Source organism: Oncorhynchus gorbuscha, linkage group LG03 (assembly GCF_021184085.1).
Source record: "Oncorhynchus gorbuscha isolate QuinsamMale2020 ecotype Even-year linkage group LG03, OgorEven_v1.0, whole genome shotgun sequence".
NCBI classification, from domain to species: Eukaryota; Metazoa; Chordata; class Actinopteri; order Salmoniformes; family Salmonidae; genus Oncorhynchus; species Oncorhynchus gorbuscha.
This window is the reverse complement of record NC_060175.1, coordinates 642,907-659,515: the sequence shown is the minus strand read 5'-3', so window position 1 is coordinate 659,515 and position 16,609 is coordinate 642,907. Positions and strand designations below refer to the sequence as shown.

The 16,609-nt window shown below is 46.4% G+C and overlaps 1 protein-coding gene across 3 annotated transcripts in view; it reads right to left on the bottom strand.

The window, feature by feature from the left end:
* The window catches only part of cfap92 (cilia and flagella associated protein 92 (putative)), a 182,738-nt gene that overhangs the window by 116,318 nt on the left and 49,811 nt on the right, over nucleotides 1-16,609 (bottom strand). For all 3 annotated transcript variants that reach the window (XM_046333526.1, XM_046333533.1, XM_046333540.1), the window contains 3 exons: nucleotides 16,331-16,421; nucleotides 15,954-16,120; nucleotides 15,693-15,845 (listed from right to left, as the gene is read on the bottom strand). In XM_046333526.1, the coding sequence (XP_046189482.1) occupies nucleotides 15,693-15,845; nucleotides 15,954-16,120; nucleotides 16,331-16,421 (411 nt within the window). The remainder of the gene's footprint in view (nucleotides 1-15,692; nucleotides 15,846-15,953; nucleotides 16,121-16,330; nucleotides 16,422-16,609) is intronic.

Here is a 16,609-nt window from a genome sequence, read left to right as displayed (position 1 = left end):
TTTTTCTCTCTCTCTTCCTCTCTCTCTTCTCTCTATCGTTCCGTTCCTGCTCCCAGCTGTTCCTATTCCCCTAATCAATCATTTAGTCTTCCCACACCTGTTCCCTATCTTTTTCCCTGATTAGAGTCCCTATTTCTCCCCTTGTTTTCCGTTTCTGCCCTGTCGGATCCTTGTCTATTGTTCACCGTGCTGTGTCTGTGTATCGCCCTGTCGTGTCGTGTTTCCCTCAGATGCTGCGTGGTGAGCAGGTGTCTGAGTCTGCTACGTTCAAGTGCCTTCCCGAGGCAACCTGCAGTTCTTGATCGAGTCTCCAGTCTGTTCTCGTCTATTACGAGTGGAATTATGCCTTATGATTGTAGATTTACTTTACTGGATTAAAGACTCTGTTTTCGCCAAGTCGCTTTTGGGTCCTCATTCACCTGCATAACAGAAGGATCCGACCAAAGAATGGACCCAGCGACTACAGACGCTCGTAACACTGCCGTCGAGATCCAAGGAGCCATGCTCGGCAGACACGAGCAGGAATTGTCTGCTGCTCGCCATGCCGTGGAGAACCTGGCCGCTCAGGTTTCCGACCTCTCTGGACAGTTCCAGAGTCTTCGTCTCGTGCCACCTGTTACTTCCTGGCCTGCTGAGCCTCCGGAACCTAGGGTTAATAACCCACCTTGCTACTCCGGGCAGCACACGGAGTGCCGCTCCTTTCTCACCCAGTGTGATATTGTGTTCTCTCTCCAACCCAACACATACTCTAGAGAGAGAGCTCGGGTTGCTTACGTCATTTCACTCCTTACTGGCCGGGCTCGAGAGTGGGGCACAGCTATCTGGGAGCCAAGGGCTGATTGTTCAAACAATTACCAGAACTTTAAAGAGGAGATGATTCGGGTTTTTGACCGTTCAGTTTTTGGTAGGGAGGCTTCTAGGGCCCTGGCTTCCCTATGCCAAGGTGATCGATCCATAACGGATTACTCTATAGAGTTTCGCACTCTTGCTGCCTCTAGTGACTGGAACGAGCCGGCGCTGCTCGCTCGTTTTCTGGAGGACTCCACGCAGTGGTCAAAGATGAGATTCTCTCTCGGGAGGTTCCTTCCAGTGTGGACTCTTTGATTGCTCTCGCCATCCGCATAGAACGACGGGTAGATCTCCGTCACCAAGCTCGTGGAAGAGAGCTCGTCAACGGTGTTTCCCTGCTCCGCATCGCAACCATCTCCCTCCTCTGGCTCAGAGACTGAGCCCATGCAGCTGGGAGGTATTCGCATCTCGACTAAGGAGAGGGAACGGAGGATCACCAACCGCCTGTGCCTCTATTATGGATTTGATGGACATTTTGTCAATTCATGTCCAGTAAAGGCCAGAGCTCATCAGTAAGCGGAGGGCTACTGGTGAGCGCTACTACTCAGGTCTCTTCATCTAGATCCTGTACTACTATGTCGGTCCATCTACGCTGGACCGGTTCGGTGCTACATGCAGTGCCTTGATTGACTCTGGGGCTGAGGGTTGTTTCATGGACGAAGCATGGGCTCGGAAACATGACATTCCTTTCAGACAGTTAGACAAGCCTACGCCCATGTTTGCCTTAGATGGTAGTCATCTTCCCAGTATCAGATTTGAGACACTACCTTTAACTCTCACAGTATCTGGTAACCACAGTGAGACTATTTCTTTTTTGATTTTTCATTCACCTTTTACACCTGTTGTTTTGGGTCATCCCTGGCTAGTATGTCATAATCCTTCTATTAATTGGTCTAGTAATTCTATCCTATCCTGGAACGTTTCTTGTCATGTGAAGTGTTTAATGTCTGCCATCCCTCCCATTTCTTCTGTCCCCACTTCTCAGGAGGAACCTGGCGATTTGACAGGAGTGCCGGAGGAATATCATGATCTGCGCACGGTCTTCAGTCGGTCCCGAGCCAACTCCCTTCCTCCTCACCGGTCGTATGATTGTAGTATTGATCTCCTTCCGGGGACCACTCCTCCTCGGGGTAGACTATACTCTCTGTCGGCTCCCGAACGTAAGGCTCTCGAGGATTATTTATCTGTGTCTCTTGACGCCGGTACCATAGTGCCTTCTTCCTCTCCGGCCGGGGCGGGGTTCTTTTTTGTTAAGAAAAAGGACGGTACTCTGCGCCCCTGCGTGATTATCGAGGGCTGAATGACATAACGGTTAAGAATCGTTATCCGCTTCCCCTTATGTCATCAGCCTTCGAGATTCTGCAGGGAGCCAGGTGCTTTACTAAGTTGGACCTTCGTAACGCTTACCATCTCGTGCGCATCAGAGAGGGGGACGAGTGGAAAACGGCGTTTAACACTCCGTTAGGGCATTTTGAGTACCGGGTTCTGCCGTTTGGTCTCGCCAATGCGCCAGCTGTTTTTCAGGCATTAGTTAATGATGTTCTGAGAGACATGCTGAACATCTTTGTTTTTGTCTATCTTGACGATATCCTGATTTTTTCACCGTCACTCGAGATTCATGTTCAGCACGTTCGACGTGTTCTACAGCGCCTTTTAGAGAATTGTCTCTACGTGAAGGCTGAGAAGTGCTCTTTTCATGTCTCCTCCGTTACTTTTCTTGGTTCCGTTATTTCCGCTGAAGGCATTCAGATGGATTCCGCTAAGGTCCAAGCTGTCAGTGATTGGCCCGTTCCAAGGTCACGTGTCGAGTTGCAGCGCTTTTAGGTTTCGCTAATTTCTATCGGCGTTTCATTCGTAATTTCGGTCAAGTTGCTGCCCCTCTCACAGCTCTTACTTCTGTCAAGACGTGTTTTAAGTGGTCCGGTTCCGCCCAGGGAGCTTTTGATCTTCTAAAAGAACGTTTTACGTCCGCTCCTATCCTCGTTACTCCTGACGTCACTAGACAATTCATTGTCGAGGTTGACGCTTCAGAGGTAGGCGTGGGAGCCATTCTATCCCAGCGCTTCCAGTCTGACGATAAGGTTCATCCTTGCGCTTATTTTTCTCATCGCCTGTCGCCATCTGAACGCAACTATGATGTGGGTAATCGCGAACTGCTCGCCATCCGCTTAGCCCTAGGCGAATGGCGACAGTGGTTGGAGGGGGCGACCGTTCCTTTGTCGTTTGGACAGACCATAAGAACCTTGAGTACATCCGTTCTGCCAAACGACTTAATGCCCGTCAAGCTCGTTGGGCGTTGTTTTTCGCTCGTTTCGAGTTTGTGATTTCTTACCGTCCGGGTAGCAAAAACACCAAGCCTGATGCCTTATCCCGTCTGTTTAGTTCTTCTGTGGCTTCTACTGATCCCGAGGGGATTCTTCCTTATGGGCGTGTTGTCGGGTTGACAGTCTGGGGAATTGAAAGACAGGTTAAGCAAGCACTCACGCACACTGCGTCGCCGCGCGCTTGTCCTAGTAACCTCCTTTTCGTTCCTGTTTCCACTCGTCTGGCTGTTCTTCAGTGGGCTCACTCTGCCAAGTTAGCTGGTCATCCCGGTGTTCGAGGCACTCTTGCGTCTATTCGCCAGCGCTTTTGGTGGCCGACTCAGGAGCGTGACACGCGCCGTTTCGTGGCTGCTTGTTCGGACTGCGCGCAGACTAAGTCGGGTAACTCTCCTCCTGCCGGTCGTCTCAGACCGCTCCCCATTCCTTCGACCATGGTCTCACATCGCCCTAGACTTCATTACCGGTCTGCCTTCGTCTGCGGGGAAGACTGTGATTCTTACGGTTGTCGATAGGTTCTCTAAGGCGTCACATTTCATTCCCCTCGCTAAACTTCCTTCCGCTAAGGAGACGGCACAAATCATCATCGAGAATGTGTTCAGAATTCATGGCCTCCCGTTAGACGCCGTTTCAGACAGAGGCCCGCAATTCACGTCACAGTTTTGGAGGGAGTTCTGTCGTTTGATTGGTGCGTCCATCAGTCTCTCTTCCGGGTTTCATCCCCAGTCTAACGGTCAAGCAGAGAGGGCCAATCAGACGATTGGTCACAACTTGCAGGCTTGTTTTCAAATTGCTGTGCGTTTTGTTGCCAACCTATTTTGCTACCTGACAACTTTACGGGTTTCACTTTTTAATTACCGTTCATATATTTATTTTTTCCTCAACTTTTTCACTCCGGACGCTTTATCTGGACACGATTCGTCAGGACCTCCAACAGCCGAAGCTAAGTAGTAACATTAACATGATGCCTTCTAATTGCAGCCGCTGTGCTCGCCTTACGGCGAGGATAGCTGTACTGCAAGCCCAGCTTCAGACGCAATCGTTAGGCAAGGGTAATTTCAGTGTAGGAAAGGATGAAACAGCGTCTGTGCCACCAGTAAGTACAGATAGTAGTATAAATCCCCTGGCACAGTCCCCGCAGCCGGACAACTTTCTCACGGTTTCTGGAAGGAAATGCTGTAGAACGCTCAACCGGTGTCGCTCATTCAGCAGACAGAAACTTTCAACCGGTTCTCCCCATTAAGCAGCGGGTCGGTGTCAGAGGCCGAGTCTTCTCTGGTCTCTACTCCTCCCGTTACGGGGTCTGAGATGCCGAAGCTTCCCACCATTAGCTCTGACAAATTGAAAACTCTAGTCATTGGCGACTCCATTACCCGCAGTATTAGACTTAAAGCGAATCATCCAGCGATCATACACTGTTTACCCGGGGGCAGGGCTACCGACGTTAAGGCTAATCTGAAGATGGTGCTGGCTAAAGCTAAAACTGGCGAGTGTAGAGAGTATAGAGATATTGTTATCCACGTCGGCACCAACGATGTTAGGATGAAACAGTCAGAGATCACCAAGCGCAACATAGCTTCTGCGTGCATATCAGCTAGAAAGATGTGTCGGCATCGAGTAATTGTCTCTGGCCCCCTCCCAGTTAGGGGAGTGATGAGCTCTACAGCAGAGTCTCACAACTCAATCGCTGGTTGAAAACTGTTTTCTGCCCCTCCCAAAAGATAGAATTTGTAGATAATTGGCCCTCTTTCTGGGACTCGCCCACAAACAGGACCAAGCCTGACCTGCTGAGGAGTGACGGACTCCATCCTAGCTGGAGGGGTGCTCTCATCTTATCTGCCAACATAGACAGGGCTCTAACTCCTCTAGCTCCACAATGAAATAGGTGCAGGCCAGGCAGCAGGCTATTAGCCAGCCTGCCAGCATAGTGGAGTCTGCCACTAGCATAGTTAGTGTAGTCAGCTTAGCTATCACCATTGAGACCGTGTCTGTGCCTCGACCTGGGTTGGGCAAAACTAAACATGGCGGTGTTCGCCTTAGCAATCTCACTAGGATAAAGACCACCTCCATTCCTGTCATTACTGAAAGAGATCATGATACCTCACATCTCAAAATAGGGCTACTTAATGTTAGATCCCTTACTTCAAAGGCAATTATAGTCAATGAACTAATCACTGATCATAATCTTGATGTGATTGGCCTGACTGAAACATGGCTTAAGCCTGATGAATTTACTGTGTTAAATGAGGCCTCACCTCCTGGCTACACTAGTGACCATATCCCCGTGCATCCCGCAAAGGCGGAGGTGTTGCTAACATTTACGATAGCAAATTTCAATTTACAAAAAAAAAAAAATGACGGTTTCAGGTGTCTTTTGAGCTTCTAGTCATGAAATCTATGCAGCCTACTCAATCACTTTTTATAGCTACTGTTTACAGGCCTCCTGGGCCATATACAGCGTTTCTCACTGAGTTCCCTGAATTCCTATCAGACCTTGTAGTCATTGCAGATAATATTCTAATCTTTGGTGACTTTAATATTCACATGGAAAAGTCCACAGACCCACTCCAAAAGGCTTTTGGAGCCATCATCGACTCAGTGGGTTTTGTCCAACATGTCTCTGGACCCACTCACTCTCACAGTCATACGCTGGACCTAGTTTTGTCCCATGGAATAAATGTTGTGGATCTTAATGTTTTTCCTCATAATCCTGGACTATCAGACCACCATTTTATTACGTTTGCAATTGCAACAAATAATCTGCTCAGACCCCAACCAAGGAACATCAAAAGTCGTGCTATAAATTCACAGACAACACAAAGATTCCTTGATGCCCTTCCAGACTCCCTCTGCCTACCCAAGGACGCCAGAGGACAAAAATCCGTTAACCACCTAACTGAGGATCTCAATTTAACCTTGCGCAATACCCTAGATGCAGTTGCACCCCTAAAAACTAAAAAAATGTCTCATAAGAAACTAGCTCCATGGTACACAGAAAATACCCGAGCTCTGAAGCAAGCTTCCAGAAAATTGGAACGGAAATGGCGCCACACCAAACTGGAAGTCTTCCGACTAGCTTGGAAGGATGGTACCGTGCAGTACCGAAGAGCCCTTACTGCTGCTCGATCGTCCTATTTTTCTAACTTAATTGAGGAAAATAAGAACAATCCGAAATTCCTTTTTGATACTGTGGCAAAGCTAACTAAAAAGCAGCATTCCCCAAGAGAGGATGACTTGCACTTTAGCAGTGATAAATTCATGAACTTCTTTGAGGAAAAGATTATGATTATTAGAAAGCAAATTACGGACTCCTCTTTAAACCTGCGTATTCCTCCAAACCTCAGTTGTCCTGAGTCTGCACAACTCTGCCAGGACCTAGGATCAAGAGAGACGCTCAAGTGTTTTAGTACTATATCTCTTGACACAATGATGAAAATAATCATGGCCTCTAAACCTTCAAGCTGTATACTGGACCCTATTCCAACTAAACTACTGAAAGAGCTGCTTCCTGTGCTTGGCCCTCCTATGTTGAACATAATAAACGGCTCTCTATCCACTGGATGTGTACCAAACTCACTAAAAGTGGCAGTAATAAAGCCTCTCTTGAAAAAGCCAAACCTTGACCCAGAAAATATAAAAACTATCGGCCTATATCGAATCTTCCATTCCTCTCAAAGATTTTAGAGAAGGCTGTTCGCAGCAACTCACTGCCTTCCTGAAGACAAACAATGTATACGAAATGCTTCAGTCTGGTTTTAGACCCCATCATAGCACTGAGACGGCACTTGTGAAGGTGGTAAATGACATTTTGATGGCATCGGACCGAGGCTCTGCATCTGTCCTCGTGCTCCTAGACCTTAGTGCTGCTTTTGATACCATCGATCACCACATTCTTTTGGAGAGATTGGAAACCCAAATTGGTCTACACGGACATGTTCTGGCCTGGTTTAGGTCTTATCTGTCGGAAAGATATCAGTTTGTCTCTGTGAATGGTTTGTCCTCTGACAAATCAACTGTACATTTCGGTGTTCCTCAAGGTTCTGTTTTAGGACCACTATTGTTTTCACTATATATTTTACCTCTTGGGGATGTTATTCGAAAACATAATGTAAACTTTCACTGCTATGCGGATGACACACAGCTGTACATTTCAATGAAACATGGTGAAGCACCAAAATTGCCCTCGCTAGAAGCATGTGTTTCAGACATAAGGAAGTGGATGGCTGCAAACTTTCTACTATTAAACTCGGACAAAACAGAGATGCTTGTTCTAGGTCCCAAGAAACAAAGAGATCTTCTGTTGAATCTGACAATTAATCTTAATGGTTGTACAGTCGTCTCAAATAAAACTGTGAAGGACCTCGGCGTTACTCTGGACCCTGATCTCTCTTTTGAAGAACACATCAAGACCATTTCGAGGACAGCTTTTTTCCATCTACGTAACATTGCAAAAATCAGAAACTTTCTGTCCAAAAATGATGCAGAAAAATTAATCCATGCTTTTGTCACTTCTAGGTTAGACTACTGCAATGCTCTATTTTCCGGCTACCCGGATAAAGCACTAAATAAACTTCAGTTAGTGCTAAATACGGCTGCTAGAATCCTGACTAGAACCAAAAAATTTGATCATATTACTCCAGTGCTAGCCTCTCTACACTGGCTTCCTGTCAAAGCAAGGGCTGATTTCAAGGTTTTACTGCTAACCTACAAAGCATTACATGGGCTTGCTCCTACCTACCTCTCTGATTTGGTCCTGCCGTACATACCTATACGTACGCTACGGTCACAAGACGCAGGCCTCCTAATTGTCCCTAGAATTTCTAAGCAAACAGCTGGAGGCAGGGCTTTCTCCTATAGAGCTCCATTTTTATGGAACGGTCTGCCTACCCATGTCAGAGACGCAAACTCGGTCTCAACCTTTAAGTCTTTACTGAAGACTCATCTCTTCAGTGGGTCATATGATTGAGTGTAGTCTGGCCCAGGAGTGGGAAGGTGAACGGAAAGGTCTGGAGCAACGAACCGCCCTTGCTGTCTCTGCCTGGCCGGTTCCCCTTTTTCCACTGGGATTCTCTGCCTCTAACCCTGTTACGGGGGCTGAGTCACTGGCTTGCTGGGGCTCTCTCTTGCCGTCCCTGGGGGTGCCACCTGGGTGGGTTGATTCACTGTTGTGGTCGGCCTGTCTGGGTTTCCCCCCTTGGGTTGTACCGTGTCGGAGATCTTTGTGGGCTATACTCGGCCTTGTCTCAGGATGGTAAGTTGGTGGTTGAAGATTTCCCTCTAGTGGTGTGGGGGCTGTGCTTTGGCAAAGTGGGTGGGGTTATATCCTTCCTGTTTGGCCCTGTCCGGGGTGTCCTCGGATGGGGCCACAGTGTCTCCTGACCCCTCCTGTCTCAGCCTCCAGTATTTATGCTGCAGTAGTTTGTGTCGGGGGCTAGGGTCAGTTTGTTTATCTGGAGTACTTCTCCTGTCCTATTCGGTGTCCTGTGTAAATCTAAGTGTGCGTTCTCTAATTCTCTCCTTTCTCTTTTCTTTTTCTCTCTCGGAGGACCTGAGCCCTAGAACCATGCCCCAGGACTACCTGACATGATGACTCCTTGCTGTCCCCAGTCCACCTGGCCATGCTGCTGCTCCAGTTTCAACTGGCCTGGGCCCTAGGACCATGTCCCAGGACTACCTGACATGAGGACTCCTTGCTGTCCCCAGTCCACCTGGCCATGCTCCTGCTCCAGTTTCAACTGTTCTGCCTTACTATTATTCAACCATGCTGGTCATTTATGAACATTTGAACATCTTGGCCACGTTCTGTTATAATCTGGTGGCACAGCCGGAAGAGGACTGGCCACCCCACATATGCTCTCTCTAATTCTCTCTTTCTTTCTCTCTCTCGGAGGACCTGAGCCCTAGGACCATGCCCCAGGACTACCTGACATGATGGCTCCTTGCTGTCCCCAGTCCACCTGACTGTGCTGCTGCTCCAGTTTCAACTGTTCTGCCTTATTATTATTTGACCATGCTGGTCATTTATGAACATTTGAACATCTTGGTCATGTTCTGTTATAATCTCTACCCGGCACAGCCAGAAGAGGACTGGCCACCCCACATAGCCCGGTTCCTCTCTAGGTTTCTTCCTAGGTTTTGGCCTTTCTAGGGAGTTTTTCCTAGCCACCGTGCTTTTACACCTGCATTGTTTGCTGTTTGGGGTTTTAGGCTGGGTTTCTGTACAGCACTTTGAGATATCAGCTGACGTACGAAGGGCTATATAAATAAATTTGATTTTGATTTGATTTGATTTGATTGGTCGCATACTACGCAGCCTTTCTTTCAGAAACCCTGCGTCTTGGGCAGAACAGCTCCCCTGGGCAGAATACGCTCACAACTCGCTTCCTTCGTCTGCTACCGGGTTATCTCCGTTTCAGAGTAGTCTGGGTTACCAGCCTCCTCTGTTCTCATCCCAGCTTGCCGAGTCCAGCGTTCCCTCCGCTCAAGCGTTTGTCCAACGTTGTGAGCGCACCTGGAGGAGGGTGAGGTCTGCACTTTGCCGTTACAGGGCACAGACTGTGAGAGCCGCCAATAAACGTAGGATTAAGAGTCCAAGGTATTGTTGCGGCCAGAGAGTGTGGCTTTCCACTCGCAACCTTCCTCTTACGACAGCTTCTCGTAAGTTGACTCCGCGGTTCATTGGTCCGTTCCGTGTCTCCCAGGTCGTCAATCCTGTCGCTGTGCGACTGCTTCTTCCGCGACATCTTCGTCGCGTCCATCCTGTCTTCCATGTCTCCTGTGTCAAGCCCTTTCTTCGCACCCCGTTCGTCTTCCCTCCCCCCTCCCGTCCTTGTCGAGAGCGCACCTATTTACAAGGTACGTAGGATCATGGACATGCGTTCGGGGACGGGGTCACCAATACTTAGTGGATTGGGAGGGTTACGGTCCTGAGGAGAGGAGTTGGGTTCCGTCTCGGGACGTGCTGGACCGTTCACTTATTGATGATTTCCTCCGTTGCCGCCAGGATTCCTCTCGAGTGCGCCAGGAGGCGCTCGGTGAGTGGGGGGTACTGTCATGTTTTGTCTTAGATTGTCTTGTCATTTTGCTTTTCCCTCTGTTCGTTTTCCCCTGCTGGTCTTTTTAGGTTCGTTCCCCTTTTTCTCTCTCTTCCTCTCTCTCTTCTCTCTATCGTTCCGTTCCTGCTCCCAGCTGTTCCTATTCCCCTAATCAATCATTTCGTCTTCCCACACCTGTTCCCTATCTTTTCCCTGATTAGAGTCCCTATTTCTCCCTTGTTTTCCGTTTCTGCCCTGTCGGATCCTTGTCTATTGTTCACCGTGCTGTGTCTGTGTATCGCCCTGTCGTGTCGTGTTTCCCTCAGATGCTGCGTGGTGAGCAGGTGTCTGAGTCTGCTACGTTCAAGTGCCTTCCCGAGGCAACCTGCAGTTCTTGATCGAGTCTCCAGTCTGTTCTCGTCATTACGAGTGGAATTATGCCTTATGATTGTAGATTTACTTTACTGGATTAAAGACTCTGTTTTCGCCAAGTCGCTTTTGGGTCCTCATTCACCTGCATAACACTTCCATTCTATCCTGTTCCCTTTCCTTCCATTCCATTTCAATTTCCTTCCATTCTAGCCTGTTCACTTTCCTTCCATTCCATTTCCATTTCCTTCCATTCTATCCTGTTCCCTTTCCTTCCATTTCATTTCCATTTCCTTCCATTCTATCCTGTTCCCTTTCCTTTCATTCCATTTCCATTTCCTTCCATTCTATCCTGTTCCCTTTCCTTCCATTCCATTTCCATTTCCTTCCATTCTATCCTGTTCCCTTTCCTTCCATTCCATTTCCTCCCATTCTATCCTGTTCCCTTTCCTTCCATTTCATTTCCATTTCCTTCCATTCTATCCAAGTTCCCTTTCCTTCCATTCCATTTCCATTTCCTTCCATTCTTCCATTTCCATTTCCTTCCATTCCATTTCCATTTCCTTCCATTCTATCATGTTCATTCATTTATTTCCTTCCATTCTGTTCCTTTCCATTCCATTTCCATTTCCATTTCCTTCCATTCTATCCTGTTCCCTTTCCTTCCATTCCATTTCCATTTCCTTCCATTCTATCCTGTTCCCTTTCCTTCCATTCCATTTCCATTTCCTTCCATTCTATCCTGTTTCCTTTCCCTTCCATTCCCTTTCCTTCCATTCTATCCTGTTTCCTTTTCCTTCCGTTCTAACTCAGTCCCTTTTCTTCCAATCAATCCCATTTCCCTTTCCCACCATTTTATCCCATTTCCGTGGGAAATGCTGTTACGCCACTCTATCACATTTCTTTCCATTCAATTCTTTCCCATTTCATTTTCCGTCCATTCCATTTCCGTTTCCTTTCATTATATCCATTTCCCTTTCCTTCGATTCGATCCCATTTCCCTTTCCTTCCATTTGATCCCATTCCCCTTTCCTTCCATTCCATTCCTCTCTATCCCATTTACCTGTCCTTCCATTCTATCCCACTTCCCTCCCTTTCCTTCTGTTCTATCCCATTTTATTTTCCGTCCATTTCCTTCCATTTCCGCTTCCTTAAATCCTCTTCGGGCTAGGGGGAACTATTTTCACATCCGGATGAAAAGCGTGCCCAAAGTAAACTCCCTGCTACTCAGGCCCAGAAGCTAGGATGTTTATATAATGGTAGATTCGGATAGAAAACACTCTAAAGTTTCTAAAACTGTTCAAATTATGTCTGTGAGTATAACAGAACTTATTTGGCAGGCGAATAAATGGACATGTACTGGTACTGGTACCCCCTGTATATAGCCTCCACATTGACTCTGTACTGGTACCCCCTGTATATAGCCTCCACATTGACTCTGTACCGGTACCCCCTGTATATAGCCTCCACATTGACTCTGTACCGGTACCTCAAATCAAATCAAATCAACATCTTGGCCACGTTCTGTTATAATCTCCACCCGGCACAGCCAGAAGAGGACTGGCCACCCCACATATGCTCTCTCTAATTCTCTCTTTCTTTCTCTCTCTCGGAGGACCTGAGCCCGAGGACCGTGCCCCAGGACTACCTGACATGATGGCTCCTTGCTGTCCCCAGTCCACCTGACTGTGCTGCTGCTCCAGTTTCAACTGTTCTGCCTTATTATTATTCGACCATGCTGGTCATTTATGAACATTTGAACATCTTGGTCATGTTCTGTTATAATCTCTACCCGGCACAGCCAGAAGAGGACTGGCCACCCCACATAGCCTGGTTCCTCTCTAGGTTTCTTCCTAGGTTTTGGCCTTTCTAGGGAGTTTTTCCTAGCCACCGTGCTTTTACACCTGCATTGTTTGCTGTTTGGGGTTTTAGGCTGGGTTTCTGTACAGCACTTTGAGATATCAGCTGATGTACGAAGGGCTATATAAATAAATTTGATTTGATTTGATTTACCGGTACCTCCTGTATATAGCCTCCACATTGACTCTGTACCGGTACCCTCTGTATATAGCCTCCACATTGACTCTGTACCGGTACCCCCTGTATATAGCCTCCACATTGACTCTGTACCGGTACCCCCTGTATATAGCCTCCACATTGACTCTGTACCAGTACCCCCTGTATATAGCCTCCACATTGACTCTGTACCTGTATATAGTATTGACTCTGTACCAGTATATAGCCTCCACATTGACTCTGTACCAGTACCCCTGTATATAGCCTCCACATTGACTCTGTACCAGTACCCCTGTATATAGCCTCCACATTGACTCTGTACCAGTACCCCCTGTAGCCCCCTTGTATATAGCCTCCACATTGACTCTGTACCAGTACCCCTGTATATAGCCTCCACATTGACTCTGTACCAGTACCCCCTGTATATAGCCTCCACATTGACTCTGTACCGGTCCCCCTGTATATAGCCTCCACATTGACTCTGTACCGGTACCCCTGTATATAGCCTCCACATTGACTCTGTACCGGTACCCCTGTATATAGCCTCCACATTGACTCTGTACCGGTACCCCCTGTATATAGCCTCCACATTGACTCTGTACCGGTACCCCCTGTATATAGCCTCCACATTGACTCTGTACCGGTACCCCCTGTATATAGCCTCCACATTGACTCTGTACCGGTACCTCCTGTATATAGCCTCCACATTGACTCTGTACCGGTACCTACCTGTATATAGCCTCCACATTGACTCATTTCCCTTTCCTTCCATTTCATTCTATACCATTTCCCATTCATTCTATTCTATCCCATTTCCCTTATTTCCATTTAATTATATTCCATTTCCCTTTCATTCCATTCCATTCTACTCCATTTCCATTTCCTACTATTCTATCCCATTTTCCTTTCCTTTCCTTCCATTCAATCTCATTTACCTGTCGATTCCATTTTATACGATTTCCATTTCCTTCCATTCCATTTCCATTTCCTTCAATTCTATCCCATTCCCTTTGGTTTGCTTCTGTCAGATTTCCCTTTCTATACATTAAACCCATTATATTCCTTTCAATTTCACTTGTCTTCCATTCTACCCCATTTTCCATTTCCTTCCATTCTATTCTACCCCATTTCATCTTCCTTCCATTCTATTACATCCCATTTCTCTTTCCTTCCATTCTATTCTAGCCCATCTCCATTTCCTTCCATTCTATTCTACCCCATTTCATCTTCCTTCCATTCTATTACATACCATTTCCCTTTCCTTCCATTCCATTCTATCCCATTTCCTATTCCATTTCCCTTTCCTTCTATTATATTCTAGCCCAATTCCCTTTCCTTCGATCCCATTCTATCGCATTTCCATTTTCTTCCACACTATCCAATTTCTCTTTATTTTCCTTCCATTTCAATCTATTCCATTTCATTTACCTTACATTCTATCCCATTTCCATTTACCTTCCATTCTATCCCATTTCCATTTACATTCCATTCTATCCCATTTACATTTACATTCCATTCTATCCCATTTCCATTTCCATTCCATTCTATCACATTTCCATTTACCTTCCATTCTATCCCATTTTCATTTACCTTCCATTCTATCCCATTTCCATTTCCATTCCATTCTATCCCATTTCCATTCCATTATATCCCATTTCCATTTCCATTCCATTCTATCCCATTTCCATTCCATTCCATTCTATCCCATTTACATTTACATTCCAGTCTATCCCATTTACATTCCATTATATACCCTTTCCCTTTCCCTTTCTTTCCATTCCATTCATTCCCATTGACCTTTTCTTCCATTCTATCCCATTTCCATTTACATTCCATTCTATCCCATTTCCATTCCATTATATCCCATTTCCATTTCCATTCCATTCTATCCCATTTCCATTCCATTATATCCCATTTCCATTTACATTCCATTCTATCCCATTTCCATTTACATTCCATTCTATCCCATTTCCATTTACATTCCATTCTACCCCATTTCCATTTACCTTCCATTCTATCCCATTTCCATTTACATTCCATTCTACCCCATTTCCATTTACCTTCCATTCTATCCCATTTCCATTTACATTCCATTCTATCCCATTTTCATTTACATTCCATTCTATCCCATTTCCATTTCCATTCCATTCTATCCCATTTACATTCCATTCTATCCCATTTCCATTTACTTCCATTATATACCCTTTCCCTTTCCCTTTCTTTCCATTCCATTCATTCCCATTGACCTTTTCTTCCATTCCATTAATTCCCATTGACATTTTCTTCCATTCCCATTCCCTTTCATTCTATTCAATTTCACTGTCCTTACATTGTGCCCAATTACCATTTCCTTCCATTCCAATCTATCTCATTTCTCTGTTATTCTATCCCATTTCCCTTTCTTTTCATTTCCCCCAATCCCATTTGACACTCCCTCCATTCCTTTCCATTTCCTTTTTCTTCCATTCTATCCATATTCCCTTTCCTTACATTATTTTCAATCCGATTTTCCTATTGTTCCTTTCTGTCAGATTACCCCTTCCTCCCATTCGATCCCATTTCCATGTCCTTCCTTTTGATACTATCCCATTTCCATGTCCTTCCTTTTGATACTATCCCATTTCCATGTCCTTCCTTTTGATACTATCCCATTTCCCTTTCCTTCCATTCTGTCCAATTTCCCTGTCCTTCCATTCCCTCCCATTTCCCTTTCCTTCCATTCTGTCCAATTTCCCTGTCCTTCCATTCCCTCCCATTTCCCTGTCCTTCCATTCTGTCCAATTTCCCTGTCCTTCCATTCTGTCCAATTTCCCTGTCCTTCCATTCCCTCCCATTTCCCTGTCCTTCCATTCCCTCCCATTTCCCTGTCCTTCCATTCCCTCCCATTTCCCTGTCCTTCCATTCCCTCCCATTTCCCTGTCCTTCCATTCCCTCCCATTTCCCTGTCCTTCCATTCCCTCCCATTTCCATGTCCTTCCTTTCTATTCTTTCCCATTTATTTTCCCCTTTCTTTCCATTCCATTCTATCCCATGTCTCTTTCCATCCCATTCCATTTGATCACTTTATTTGCATTCTATTCCATCCCAGTCTCTCCTATCTCACCTGCCAGGAGGTATATGTAGCTGAGTTCTAGTGATGCCACTCCGTTCCTCCTGATGTGCTCAATGTGAGAAGCAGTCTCCAGGGTCGACTTGACGAGAGCCTTCTTCCTAGGCACCACCAATTTGTCCTTTACTGAACCAGCCTTCATAGGAGCTGAGGTGAGAGAAACACATGACTTTATACTGTATGTGTCAGCTGATATTGACAGGATTTCTATAGAAATAAACAGGTTCAAACAGCGCCTCCAGACCAGTCACGTACGAATGGTTGTCTTGCTGGTTTCTTTTACGGCTTTGGAAGACTGGTCCAGGGCTGATTTCTTCTGGGCTGGTTTTGATGAAGCAGAATCCTTCTCCTTCTCCTGTTCCACTGGGCCATCAGGTTTGGCACTCTTTGAGTCGACTGACTGCAGGTCCTGTTCCCCTGATCTAAAACATCACAGAAAAATGGGAAAGTTTGTCAAGCTTGGCATGGAATATTGGTGTGTGTGTGTGTGTGTGTGTGTGTGTGTGTGTGTGTGTGTGTGTGTGTGTGTGTGTGTGTGTGTGTGTGTGTGTGTGTGTGTGTGTGTGTGTGTGTGTGTGTGTGTGTGTGTGTGTGTGTGTGTGTGTGTGTGTGTGTGTGTGTGAGTGTGTGACCTGGCTCCACATGGTTCTGTGTCTGAGACCAGCGATCCTGTGTTGAGGGCAGCTGAGGAGGAGACCTCTGTGGTGGATGCCTTGGGCTCAACTGGTAGGTAAGGTTAACATCATGTTACACTGTAGGCTATGGCTCAACTGGTAGGTAAGGTTAACATCATGTTACATGTAGGCTATGGCTCAACTGGTAGGTAAGGTTAACATCATGTTACACTGTAGGCTATGGCTCAACTGGTAGGTAAGGTTAACATCATGTTACATGTAGGCTATGGCTCAACT